Raw genomic sequence first — 14138 nt, forward strand, 5'->3', positions numbered from 1 at the left:
AACAAGGGGAGATGGAAGATTGAATCCTTAGGTGACCTAGTACGAATCAGTAGAGAGAGACTGTGGATGCAACGACTTCGCACCATTCAACCTCATGGGCTCAACATTCAGGAAGCACATGACTATATATCCTTTCTTCTGCCCCCCCCCCACTCTCCAACTCCACCTCGTTTCCCTTAGTCACCATCTCTTCTCGTAGCTCGCTTCCACTTTTTTCTCCACACTTTTCTGTCTTTGTCCTTCTGCAGTTTAATCCCTACCCTCTTCCCTTAATCCTCTCCTCCCTCTACTGTTTGTCTCCTACCTCTGCTCTTGCCCCTATTGGTTTCATTCTTCTCTCCATTACTTGTCTACTAATCCTCTTATCATCTATCTCTTTTGTTCTCACCCTGTTTATTAACCTGCCTGTAATCTGTGATTGTATTTATCCCTTCTGTTACTGTTAATTGTCATTCAGTCTCTGAAGATCCTGCTAGGATCCAAACGTGAGACCCACTTACTTTTACATATGATTCTGAATTTGAAATGTATGTAGGCCTATACGAATTAGGCTTTTTTTCCGAATTCAAGGGAAATATTTAATTGATTGATCGAAAAGTTGCTTAGCCTTTTGTTACTTTTGATAACATTGTGGAACGTATTTCACAGTAAATTCCCATTAAAAAAATTAGATCATGAGTTTTGCAATAGTCTAATTTGATTTTACATCAATAGGAGTAAATGGTTATTCTTATTTTCCAATTTTCATTTTACATTGAATTGAACTTAAACATGAAAACTGTATGGCTTGATATGTTTCGATTGGAATCACGTTAATTATTAACATTCACTCACATTCATTCGATGAAAAAAAAACTATAGAGGAGTGTTTAAATATAATTTAATCAAATCATATATTAAAATTATATCTAAAGTTTTGTGTTCTACCCACATTTAAAGGTTCCAGTGGTAAAGACCCTCCCTCAAAACAAAATTCAGAAATGAAATGATGAATTAGTACCAAGAGGGTCAATTAAATGACTGGTTGTCGTCGCAACTTGGCGTTTATGTCTCTCCTTGTACACATCATGTATTTATCATGGATTTACTAGGAAAGAATGACGCTCAACAGTACACCCTATTACAGCAAACTACACAAAAACAATACTGCCTATAGTCACTTGAGGGCCCGAGTATGTTTTTTCCAGATTTAGCAATCATTCGACAATACAAGAATACAAGAAAAAACCTAAAAGAGAAAGTCACTTGAGCGATTTTGTTAAGACACGAGATCAACGCCCACACCGCCCACCCCTTCCATCCCTCCACCCCCACCCCATCACCACTCCCGTGTAAAGAACAAAACATGGCGAACCTAAAATATTCAACAACAGCCGAGTTTCATATATATAAATCCCTTGCTTTTTAACTATCAGTCACGATTCGAGCAATATCAGTATTTAGGAATCGATGACGTAACATTCAAATGTATGTTAATTAAGTGAAACGTCATCGTCCAGCCACGGCATCCAAGCCCCTCCGTGGAGACTGGGGTCACTCCGCTCGTCGAGTTGACCTTCCAGGGCTTTCTTCGCTTCTTTCTGATATTGCCTTAATTTTTGTAACATCTTTTTAACCTTCCTTTTGTTTTCAAGGGCTACATTATGTTTTTCTCCCGGATCTTGACTGATGTCATAGAGTCTTATGGCGCCACGATGCTCCCCACGAGGCCTCTTTCTCCGAATGACATGAGACTCTAAAGGAACGGGTCTGTTGTGGTTACCTACAGTAAATAAAAACAAAGGGGGAAAGAAAACAAAAACATGGGTGAGTAAACAAATATCTTAAAAAATTACAAAAGTATCAATTCTGAAAGTGACACTCTGAGAAATTGCTATAGATTTTGAAACTGAAACTATTGCATACAACGAGACCCGATGACGGAACCCAAGAATAACAAATTTGATATCCAAAAAGTTTCTATAAAGAGAAAGTAATACAAACAAATATTATTTCACCCATGACGCCCCTACCTGCTTTTCCAGTAATAAGTTTCCATTTGCCGTCGCGCAAAGCAGCTCGAATAGTTGCATTGAAAGGCAATTTATTTAGATTTCCCCATTCGGCTCTCTCTTTCCTCGTCCAATTAACTCCATCTCTCTTTCTGTTTATCTCGTGTAGAATCATCTTTCGTGGAGAAGGTTTGAAAGACCTACATGGCAATGAAATCAAGAAACAAAATTCCTTTTTTTTTAGGATGATTATGAATAATGTTTTCTTCAATATTTGAATGAATCGACAAAGATGAGAAATCCGAATGTTGTCTGTATTTTGCATATTTCACTTACGTTACCGTTATGTTTGGCCACGTTATCTTCATTAAAGGAGACACAAACCCAAACATCATTATTGGTCTATGTTATATGTGATACATATTCCATTAAACAGCTTGAAAAAAATACAATTCCGTTTGGAAGACTTGATCAAGTCTAAATATGACATCATCGAGCAAATAATGTGCTTCAATTTTGTACGTCTTTCTTCATTTATAACAACGTTCATTTTTCGGTAATTAAGATGGGTTTTACAACTGCTGAATTCAAAATATAGAAGCAGGTTCAATGACCCAATATGGCACTGGTTTCAGGATCAACACTGGCTAAAATTCTTCCTTGAAAATTATGAAAATAAAACTATAGAGAGAAAGAGTGAATATTGTTTCAGAGCTAAGTGGCAGTAAGACATCACTCATTTACAAAACTGATAGCCCCCAGACACGACTTTTAAAGTACGATATCTCTCAAACTTCTACAGAAAGATCACTGTCATATAAGCTAAAGGCGATGATTAGGATTGTGTCCTCTTTAAGATTTCAATTAGAAATGCTTGCTATGGTAACCGACTAACCGTTAACACATTATGTTTTAATACATGTCAAATGAATCGTTTTTATCAATCAATTGTTTGAGACGTGACCCTTTAAACATATTTGGGTCATCAAATAAATTGGCTGGACTGTTAAGACTAACACGCACACCGTGATGCAAGTTCCTCAGATGTAATACAAACCTTAATTGCAAAACATAAGATTTTTACGGCCTTCGTTTGTAGGTTTTTTAAGTTTGTCAACTAGTCGAGGACAAACATTTGGTGTTGAATGCCATCCATGCAAGAGTTCTCCGTTCTTGATATGAAAACCAAGTTTTAGATGAGTGGTGAGAGATTATAAATATATTAAAACAATGGATTAACGTTAACATTTAGGCTGCAATGAGATGTCGACGTATGCTTGACCTTACCTGGGCATTCCAGAGACTTTAAAGCAGGGTTTCCCTAACTTTATCACCCCACGAACCCCTTGTGGATGTCAGAGTTGTCCACGAACTCCCAACTTTTCGAGACACGATCTGAGTCATTATTATACTACAATACACGCATAACAGTGGCTTCGTAAAAGATCAAGTTCATAGTGTAATATTGTTATGAATAATGCACGGTACGGTTACTACTATGGCAACATATGCGTATGGAACGCGAAAAGAGTTTGTCGATAGGTACGACTTTTGTACATGACTAAATTATATGATATATCAGATTTTAGTTCAACAAAAAGTACTCAAGTTTTGACTTACAGAAACGTCCACGAACCCCCTGGGATGGACTCACGCACCCCCTGGGGGTTCATGCACCCCAGTTAGGGAACCCCTGCTTTATATAAAGCATGATATCATGAAACTTGTAATAACTATAAAGAAACATTATACTAGCTCCTTATACTATCTTGAACTATGATATATCAAGACTAAAAATCTGCCTAAAGTCATCTTTTAAAGATTATATATTACCGTATGCTATCCCAGATGTTGTATCCATCAAGTTTGGAATCTATGTTGCTAAGATTGCCATGGGCAACACCCTTGACCAACGTAGGAAACCAATCGGTGACGTGAAATAATTCGGTATTGATCGTTCCACGGACGAAAGTAGGAAACAGCTCGCTGTGTACAAATCCAACGGCTCGAATACCGCCTTCCCATAATGTACCCTTAGAACCTCGAAGAGGCCAGTTACTCGCAGAGGATTCAATAGCTCCGCCGTTATCTAGGGGTAATGAAAAGGTAAAACAAAAGGCACATATTACTAACTTATAAGATCTATGTTTACAGGGTAACGTGCAAAGTGCAAAACTTGTTACGTGCATTGTGCAAATACCAAAACTTAGTATCATTCACGGCGTGATATGGAGTTAAAGTCTCATTGCACATTCCTTTTTTTTTGTAATGTCGGCTTTAGAAACCCCCTTTAACTAAGATCGCAGTACTGGTTTACCAGTACTGCGATCCACCATCAAAATCATTTAGGGGTTTATATTTCTTGGCTGAGCTGTATTCCAAACTTGCCCTCAGGTAAGTCAACACTTAAGTTGCTTTTAATTCCATTCATTGTTCAGAAAACTTTGAAAAATTATATCAGAAATATGAATTTGATACAATATCTCAAAACATACCTATATAATTGTTCACAAAATATGTATCTTTTTGTCACTGCGGATTCGTTCCGTATGTATTTATTCAAACCCTGTTCTACTTCAAAGAGAAGATGGCTTAGGCACACATGCATGTGTATACTTATTCTTCATCAGATTTATCCGTTTGAACATGCTCACGTCATATATCGGATAAAATAGCTTATTTTAAATACACTGTAGTCACCCAAGATGGAGCCTGTGCACAAAGGCTGAACTACTTGACCCACGCCCATCCACAGTTGAATACGTTAACCATGCATGTGATCACTATACGACGTTACGTCCAGTTAGGTATCGCGCGAGTCTCTACGAAACCGTAGGCATATTGTAAAGACCGAACCCTAACCCTCCTATGAGGTGGTTAATTTAACATGCATACCGGTTGAAAATATAATGACGGAGTTTTTGAAAAGGCCTCTAACGCGCAGTGCTCTCGTTATGTTTTTCACAGCTTCATCAAGTGCAGCAACTCTCCCTGCGTAATGTCTTCTCTGAAGATTTTCAATGTGCTTGTACATGTGTCTAAACTTAGCTGGAACGCTGTCTGGTTGGTGGACCATTTGGAACGGAACATAAAGAAACAGCGGCTATGAAAGAGAAAAAAAAAGAAAAAGGAAAAAATAGCCATTTTTTGGGGGGGCAAGGTTATTGATATGCATGAATTAATTTATTGTTTAACATTTTATATTCGTGAAAGTAATCTACGATTAAGTTAATTGTTACTATTATTCTTTATTCTTATCATTTTCTTTTTGTTGGGGGGGGGGGGGGGTGTTTGCTCTACTTTACCTCCAATAGGTTTATACAAAAAACCACAACTTGTTAACTTTAGACGACAGGGAGCCGAAAGTTGAGACCAATATGTACATAGCGACATCTATTATCAAAGTTTCCCTTTGCGCGAATAATAGATGGCGCCATACATGTTTTGTTCTCTAGAAACCTCAACTAACGGTTCAATTTAAAAACAAATACAAATTATGGATGTGTGTTTGCGTATGTTTATTCGGCAATTTTGAGGGCATTTAGAAGATTAATCCAGAATTCTCAAGATGTGATTAAACTTGTTAAGCTCAAACATCAACATAGTTAAGTTTATCAAAAACGAAATTAATTAGGGACGAGTTCATTTTCTATTTCAATTCTAAGCTTTTTTACGATACAGAATTCAGAGACGAGAAATGACGACAGTGCTGTTAAATATGTACGGTATTTAAAGGAACCTATTGTGTTGAATTTGGTTTTCAATCCCATAACGGTTGCTTGATAACTCATATTTCATTCGAAATATTGAAATACAGGTCTAAAAATTGAAAAGAACGTTCGCTTTTCCGATTAAATCAACGACAGGCGCGGAGTAGCTGGAGCGAGGTACTATTACAATGACACCCATCTTCATATCTTTGTGCAAAACCTCAAAAGTTTCCCATTTTTTATAAATTAGAAATGCCCCTTTTCGTGGTTAAAGAAAAGTCTCCTTCTTCAAATTTGTTAAACAAAATTAGCCCTTTGGTTGAAACAGTAAGATTAAAGAAGTGCTTATTAAATGTAACTTCTTCACGAAAACCGTTCGAGTATTTGAATGTGTGATACGTTATCAAAGTCACATGTCCAATGAACCTCAAGACTAGTCCACTCCCCCCCCCTCCCCCTCCCCCAATCAACCCCACCACCGAATCCTCAAGTGGAGTTGTCACTGACCAGAGGCCATTTTTCATCCTCAACAGGAAAACTATTCTTTGTTTTAACTGTCGTACTCACTTTCTTTTTATCGTGCTTTTTGATTATCTGGACGGCTCGTTGTACATATACCTGGGTGCAGAAGTTACTTTTATATATTGACGTTGCATTCTCGTTTTCATAAAAGGCATTTCCATGGAACTGTCTGTCGAGTACTTTAAAAGTCCTTTCATGGGTAAAATGATCAGCAGTTCCTAAAACGATTCCTGTAGAAAAGGAGAAAACAAGAAATATATAAAGCAAATATGTAAACGGATATTCTATAACCTACATAATGATATTTCCTCTATAAGATGGAGAGGCGAAGATGCTCAATAATTTGATTCAATAAATTACTCTGAAAGTTGGAATGTAACCCCATTCATTTTTACAATTTTAACAAATTATGCAGCATCCTACCCATTACGTCCCCCTCCCCTCACTCTTCCCTTTCCCCGGCTACTCGTTATCCTGTCTATACAATATACAGGTTATTGTCGACGGGATTTTAAAGTTCAACTAAACTCCCCACTCCCCCTCCCCCACCCCATTGTGTGTCGGATTCTTAAAAAGTTCTTTCATGAGAAAAATGGCCAGCAGTTCCTAACGTGTTTCCGTATAGAAAAAGAGGAAACAAGAAATACATAAAGCAAATATATTAGCAGATATTCTATAATATTCCATGATATTTCCTGTATACGACAGAGAGGCGAAGATACACACGTCAATGAGTTACGTTCATTATCCCTGAATAATTTTCGTTTCATGATGAAAAAGCACGCAACAATTTCAGATGTTTCTTTCTCTCGCTTTCTCTCTCTCTCTCTCTTCGCGATTTTAGAAATGAATATACATGAGTGAAAGAAACATTACTCTGAAATTTAGAATGTGCCTTCGTTTCGTTTTCTTTTCAAACAAATTTTGGAGCATCTTCCTCTCCCCCCCCCCCCCCCCCAGGCTCCTCTTTATCTCGTCTTTACAACATACAGGTTTATGGTCGTCCGGATTTTTAAGTTTAATTCAACTCCTCAGTCCCTCCCCCTTTTTGAATGAAAATCATTGAGCTCCATTTGCAAATCACTTCACATATGCTTCTCGTCTGTACAATTCTGACCTATCATATTACTCTGAATAAACAAAGTACAGTTAACTCCTCAAACATAACTCTGTGCGATTATCATTATACATCTGAAGAACAGATAAGCCTTTATGTTGTTCCCTCTGTTTATCGCTTCCCTTTCGGGGCTACCCTTTGTATGCAAGCACACTAGTATATATAGCATATAGATAAACATCAAACGAGATGTATAGACATTGTCAATGATCGAGGATAAATTGATAGTTACCGTGTACAATGTCCGGGATATCAAAGACGACCTAATTAATTCTCATGTGGGCCGGACATACTTACTTAGATATAGACATACCAAATCAAAGATATAGTTTCTTAGAGTAACAGGTGCGCGTATCCTGTTCATTTCCTATTTTTGGTATAACATCATCTGTATACGTAAATGTGATTACAAATACGCATTGTATGTCTTTCATTGACCAATGGAAAAGCTCGTACATATAAGGCGTCCTCAGTTTCATATATATATCCCGGAACAAAACAAAGGTCACAGTTCGAGATGAACAAGGAATTCCATGTAAACATTGTTAGCCTCGTGTTTGAAACGGCTTTCAAAGATTCATAAAAGTTGGAACTAGGTCACAGGTGTTCTCAAACAAGTTTCTACATGTGTCGTCAAAAAAAAAAAAAAAAGCGAAAGGCGTTGGTTGAAAAAAGAAACGCCAACATAGAACCACATCAGGCTATGATATCACTAAAGCTATGGATAATAAATTATAGGCAATGTGCAAAATAGGCCGGTAGAGTGGTCAAGCCAACATGACACAGGTAAAATGGAAGACGTAGAGAGCTCATACTTTATAGATGTCACAAGAGCTCAAGCTGGGATGACACAGACTTCCTCGATGTCACCGTTCTCATTAGCCAGGGATATCACAGAGGACATATATGATACAGAGGTCGCATCAGTATCGGACGACACAGAGGTCAAATAGGGCGTATAAACGACACAGAGGTCGCAAATGATCAATATATGTCATATATCCTATGTGTCAATGGGAGGACACACGAAACACACAGGGCGCAGATGTCAAAAATGTCACAGAAGTCACGTCACACTGTACCATTTATCTGTACGATATGACCAGAATTAGGCATATATACCGAAAAAGAGAAAGGAATGTATCTAAGATATAATAGATGGTACTCACCAAAGAAACTATCAAATCCTCTCTGTGTTGGAAGACAGGCCTTCCTAGACATACCAAGGTGCCATTTACCTACTGCGTGAGTAGCATATCCTAACTCCTTAAGTTGTTCCGGTAGCAGCTTCTCGTTTAAGGGTAGACAAAGGGTTTCACCGGGACAAAACTTAGCATGCTGTGTTCCCATTCGGATCTAATAAGAAGAAAAAAAGGAAGAAGGATCAGGATGTTTCTTGTGAACATCTAACATTGAATGTAGACACATCTCCAAATGCGAATCGGTGTGTTTCAGTAAGCATGGACTTGTACGATACCGATTACGCGATGTAAGGGCGGGTAACGATAACAGACATTGCAATAGCTAACATGCAGAAACTCATTAACATCACAATAGCATTCACAAGCATACTGTTTGTTAATTATCCAGGTAATGTGGATCGTACAATAATCGAAAACCGGTATCGATGGGAACTGGAACTGTTTCTAGACTTTTTCGAACTGGAACTGTTTCTAGACTTTTTCCCCATGCAGATTTTCCAAACTTTATATAGAGGGCGTGATAAGGATTGACAGATGGGGTGAGCCTATCGTACCTGCGTTATCGCTTCTCGGCCTCTGGCTAAGATCATGTGTAGTATCTGTTCCTTATCGAGGGGAATGGTGATACACACCCGACGATGATCACACAGTCACAGTCCCGATGCAAGGGGACTGGGGTTGAGAGCGGATCAGTCGCTCAGTAGTTTGGTTTTCGTGCCCAGGTTATTTCCTGGTGACTTTTCTTAAAAAGTATATCTGAGTTATTGTGGGTGAAAGTGGCGAATTGTACTACACCAATAAAAAACGGGATAAAGATCCTACGATGTCATCCGTGTTGTCACAAACTATGTTATAGAAACCTTCACCGGTCACAGGCATGTACCGCAGGCAAACTTGACAAATCTACGTCCAATAAAAAAAGGCACTTTCCCTTCCAAAACTATACGCATTGGTTTAATTTGGATTATGGGGGTTCGAATCCTTTTAATCTTTTAGGAATGTACTTTAAGGAATTTTGGCAACGTACTTTTAACTTGCTATGAGGGTTATATCGATGAACTTCAAGTCAGCCGTTCAGTGTACTGCCTTCAAAGTGGTCGTCAGGGAAACTTGTTAGTTGACGGATATATATATCAGCATTATTAATTCATGCAAGGCTGTGGGAAAATTTAACTTTTAGAAAGTGCAGAATGCCAGGTATGCTGCTCATGCAGGATTGTTCATTCAGTATATGCATTAGAAATCTTCAAGGAAACCAACGATCAATCATGTATGTTACAATTGATTGTCACTCGTAATTCAGTGCCAACATGTGTTACTTGAGGCCAAAAAATATCTCATGTTCTGAGGAGCTAAACTGACTGATGGTATGTGGGCACACCCGTTCCCAGGCCGGGGTATTAGAAGGGTGCCTCTAGCTCCTTCATGAGCTGTGCCCCTTACCAATCTGTGACACCTCATTTGTACAAAATTTCACACGTTACAGAAGAAGAAGAGCATTGTAACCCTACTTAAACTGATGTTGCCCTTATACAACTCAGAATTCCTGGATACGAACCGGCCTGTCTGCTAGAATTGGTTTAACTAAAACTGTTCAGGAATAGTTTCTTTTCGATTTTTGTAGATGTTGATTCAGACTTATTTTGTTCATTGATGGTGGAGAGAAACTCAAAGTAAGATTGGTATGGAACAAACTAAAATACACCATTCAATATTCAATATACAATATACAAATATTACAAGGAGTAACTCATTGGTTAACGCCTGTGCCTTCCAATCATAAGGTCCCCGGTTCGAGTCACTCCAATATTAATGTTAATCGTCCAGTTACAGAGTTGTTGACAATTGACATTTCATAATCATGGACGTTAAATATGAATGTAAGAGACTGACTTCAGTCAGCTTGCGACTTTGATAAGCCAATGAGGCTTCTTCGCGAGTTTATGCTTGCAGGAGGATCTAAAATACATACATACATATTCTCCATCTTTTGCACCTAACCTATATAAAGAGACTATCAACTATGGTTACGCGGCCATATCTGTTGCTACAGTCAACACACGGAAACGTTGGCAGGTTAAGAGTAAAATTATCCATTCCTATCGGAACTGAAGGTAGTACGTGTAATGACTTCCAGCCGTGAAGGGGATTGGTGCACTATAATTGTTTTTTTTTTAGCATGCACGAGTCATCATGGTAATTGATGTTAGTATAAAAGGTATACTCTCATGGAGTTGCTCGAAATGTCAAAATATACCGTATTGAAAATAACTATATACTGGCTAGGGTATCAAACAACCAGACATATGTTAGGGTCAATATACCAACGACCTTGGTAGACCCTGCCACTTTTCCACTTTATATTTGAACTGTGACCTTTCGAACAGGAAAATAATCTGTCTAGGTTTAGACGTTGTTAAAATGAGCTACGTACTTAAGCCTGTCTGACTACCAATCGTGTATATTAGCCACTCTAGGTAAGGTGGTTTTAGTTCCCTTTGGTACCTGCTCCAACTCGTTTTTCTTTGGTTTACTCTGACTCACGAAACACTAGTATAATTTAGATCGATTCTGCATTTTAAGAACATATACAGCACTAAATATGGTCACATCCAAAATGGCCGAGGAGCGAGGTATAGCTTTGACGTGTTTGAAGTTGATCAAACATGGAAAAGCTGTCTTTAGAGTTTAATTTCCCACATGTGAGATTTCAACTGTTCCCTGGGTTGGGGGCGGGGCATTCGTTAAAGTATACATATTTTATGGTCACAGAAAGCAGACATATATCACATTCTACAATGCTTACTTCTTCTGTTTTGCCCAAAGAAATGCCATGAAAGGCAAAACTGGTCAATTGAATTCAAACAGTCTAGCTACTTTAAAAGGTCAACGGTATATTGACGCCTAACGTGCTAGACAGTAGACTAATGGTCGCTGCACATGCACACACTTATTCAACTTCATAGCATTTCTCATTATAAGATTTTAATTGAATACCTCTTCCCTCTCCCTCAACTCCCATCCCTTCCCTAGTACCTATATCTTGGAATAATTTGATGATCCCAAACCAGCAGCAGATCAGGAAAGGCTTTTGAAAACCCTTAGCAATTTATTTGTTAGCAGTGTAAACTTTGTGACCATTTTTTAATAACCTTTATATGCCCCTGGCTTCTTTTTTAAGACCAACTATGGAGACTTTTCGATGAACATAAAATCCCACCATTTTGCATGTATGTAATCCTTAACTCACTCCAATTACATTGCTGTAATTAACTTTACCAATTTCGGACGTTAAATACGTGAAAAATGGGAAGAAAAGTCAGCTTTTATTGAAACCTGTTTCAGACATTCCTGAAACATTCCGAAGACATCAGGTGACCATGTGACGTCACTGTTTGTATACCTCACTCACAACAATACTTTTAGTGTGTAAAGTTGTATACTTGAGCTGCCAAAAACATCAACGATATTACTCCTTTCCCCCGAAATGCCACAATTCTGTGTTGTTGGAGGTTGCAGTTATACCTCATCCAACAAAAGCATCAGCTTTTTTAGATTTCCGAGTAAAAGAACCGACGTAAAACGCCGCAGACTTTGGATCAATTTTTGAGATCCACGCGGAAAGATTTTTCAGCACCCGGAGTATCTCATGCCCATGAGTCCACATGCATGAACCTGCCTCTGTGTAAGCTGCAAATGTCTCATTCTGCGAAAGTTATATTCTGTCGATAGCTGTGTCGGACCATGGCCGGACATAACTAATTTAAATTGACCGTAAACAAGCTCTGGACGTCCTTGCATGTAACATTATATCACGCAATTGACAGTATAATATTTACCGTAAGAGATGACCGTGTATATACCGTGCCTATAGGGTAGCATTGTTAGTACATGTATGGCTCACATAGTCATGCTATAGGATTTCATCGCATTTATCTATTTCCTTTGTTGTATTCCAGTATCGTGAGTTCGTGATACATTGTGTTATATTGTCCGTTATGTTTATTCCGGCATCTGCATGGTCCAAGGAGTTGAATAAAAACGGTTCTATGTAGCGATCGGACGTTTTATTTCGTTAGTGACTGTCTTGTAATTGTGGGATGTAACTGGTCAAGGCCTGTTTCAACTAGACCTAACTCTATGGAATTACACAGAGTCACGGTAGTATTTCGCCCAGGATTGAACGAGAAACGTGGATTTGGATATTCACTGCTAAATTTTGTTTATTGAAAGGATACTTTTCTGTGTTTGTAGTTTTGGATATTAAAACGAGTAAGTACTATGTTCAGCTGAAGCTTAGTCATGTATATGCTACCCTGGTCGATTCGGGTCAGCGTCTTCTCGTAGTTGTTCGATTATGTTTAGTGTCTTTTTGGTAGTTCGTTGACAGTAACGTAAGCCATTTTCCCGTCACATATCACGCATGAGGCATCTTTTAGGTCTATTCTTCTTGTTCAGTTTACGGTATCTTGCGATCAAATTGTATTACGGAATCGCCAAGCTGCTTGCATGTTCTACAGTATATTGTACCGTACGGACCTATTGACGCTCCGCTATGTAAAAGATGCTTCCATTTGAGTGGAAATTTTGCTAATGAAATAACCAATTTAACTAAAATTTCTGCTTATAATTGTCTTAAAACTAGTTGTTAACCTTCATGTGTTCTTGTTTTAAGCTATCAGCTTTTCAAACGCTCGAAATTGGAAGTCAAAAACAGTACAATTGATCGCTATCTGTGTACAAACAGTGCCTATATCAGCGTTTGATTTTCGCGGTATACAAACAATGACGTCACACGGTGACCAGAGGCTCCTTTGGGTCAATCACTGTTTTCAGACATTCCAGAGGTTCATGTCACGTGACTACCCAAAATGTCCATTTTCGTGGTCGTTTTTTGATGGGTTATAGTAGGTTTTCGAAGATTATTTTTTACACATGTTGATTATGGGTATGTAAACTCCTAAATTAATGGAAAATCCCCCCCCCCCCCAAAAAAAATTGCCTCCGTAGTTGGTCTTTAAAGATACATAATTTTATCTATGGATGGAATCCTCTGCGGTACCCGGGAATACACTATCCAGGGAAGTCTCTTTTGAAAACCCAGCTGTGATATATTTCTGTTAGCATAATAAAAACGAAACTGTTTGTATGACCATGGAGCTATAAACAGTTTATAGCTGTTGCTACAGTCAACACACGGAAACGTTGGCAGGTTAAGAGTAAAATTATCCATTCCTATCGGAACTGAAGGTAGTACGTGTAATGACTTCCAGCCGTGAAGGGGATTGGTGCACTATAATTGTTTTTTTTTTAGCATGCACGAGTCATCATGGTAATTGATGTTAGTATAAAAGGTATACTCTCATGGAGTTGCTCGAAATGTCAAAATATACCGTATTGAAAATAACTATATACTGGCTAGGGTATCAAACAACCAGACATATGTTAGGGTCAATATACCAACGACCTTGGTAGACCCTGCCACTTTTCCACTTTATATTTGAACTGTGACCTTTCGAACAGGAAAATAATCTGTCTAGGTTTAGACGTTGTTAAAATGAGCTACGTACTTAAGCCTGTCTGACTACCAATCGTG

General features: G+C 38.3%; 1 protein-coding gene across 1 annotated transcript in view; it reads right to left on the reverse strand.

The window, feature by feature from the left end:
• Nucleotides 1-14138, reverse strand: part of LOC139975688 (arylsulfatase J-like) — a 43114-nt gene that overhangs the window by 1274 nt on the left and 27702 nt on the right. Inside the window, exons 3-8 of the mRNA XM_071983798.1 lie at nucleotides 8510-8696; nucleotides 6269-6453; nucleotides 4887-5094; nucleotides 3825-4080; nucleotides 2013-2191; nucleotides 1-1762 (exon numbers count right to left, since the gene is read on the reverse strand). The exon at nucleotides 1-1762 is cut by the window's left edge and continues 1274 nt beyond it. Coding sequence (XP_071839899.1) covers nucleotides 1473-1762; nucleotides 2013-2191; nucleotides 3825-4080; nucleotides 4887-5094; nucleotides 6269-6453; nucleotides 8510-8696 — 1305 coding nt within the window. The 3' untranslated portion in view covers nucleotides 1-1472. The remainder of the gene's footprint in view (nucleotides 1763-2012; nucleotides 2192-3824; nucleotides 4081-4886; nucleotides 5095-6268; nucleotides 6454-8509; nucleotides 8697-14138) is intronic.

The sequence above is a fragment of the Apostichopus japonicus genome, chromosome 11 (genome assembly GCF_037975245.1).
Source record: "Apostichopus japonicus isolate 1M-3 chromosome 11, ASM3797524v1, whole genome shotgun sequence".
In the NCBI taxonomy this organism is placed as follows: domain Eukaryota; kingdom Metazoa; phylum Echinodermata; class Holothuroidea; order Aspidochirotida; family Stichopodidae; genus Apostichopus; species Apostichopus japonicus.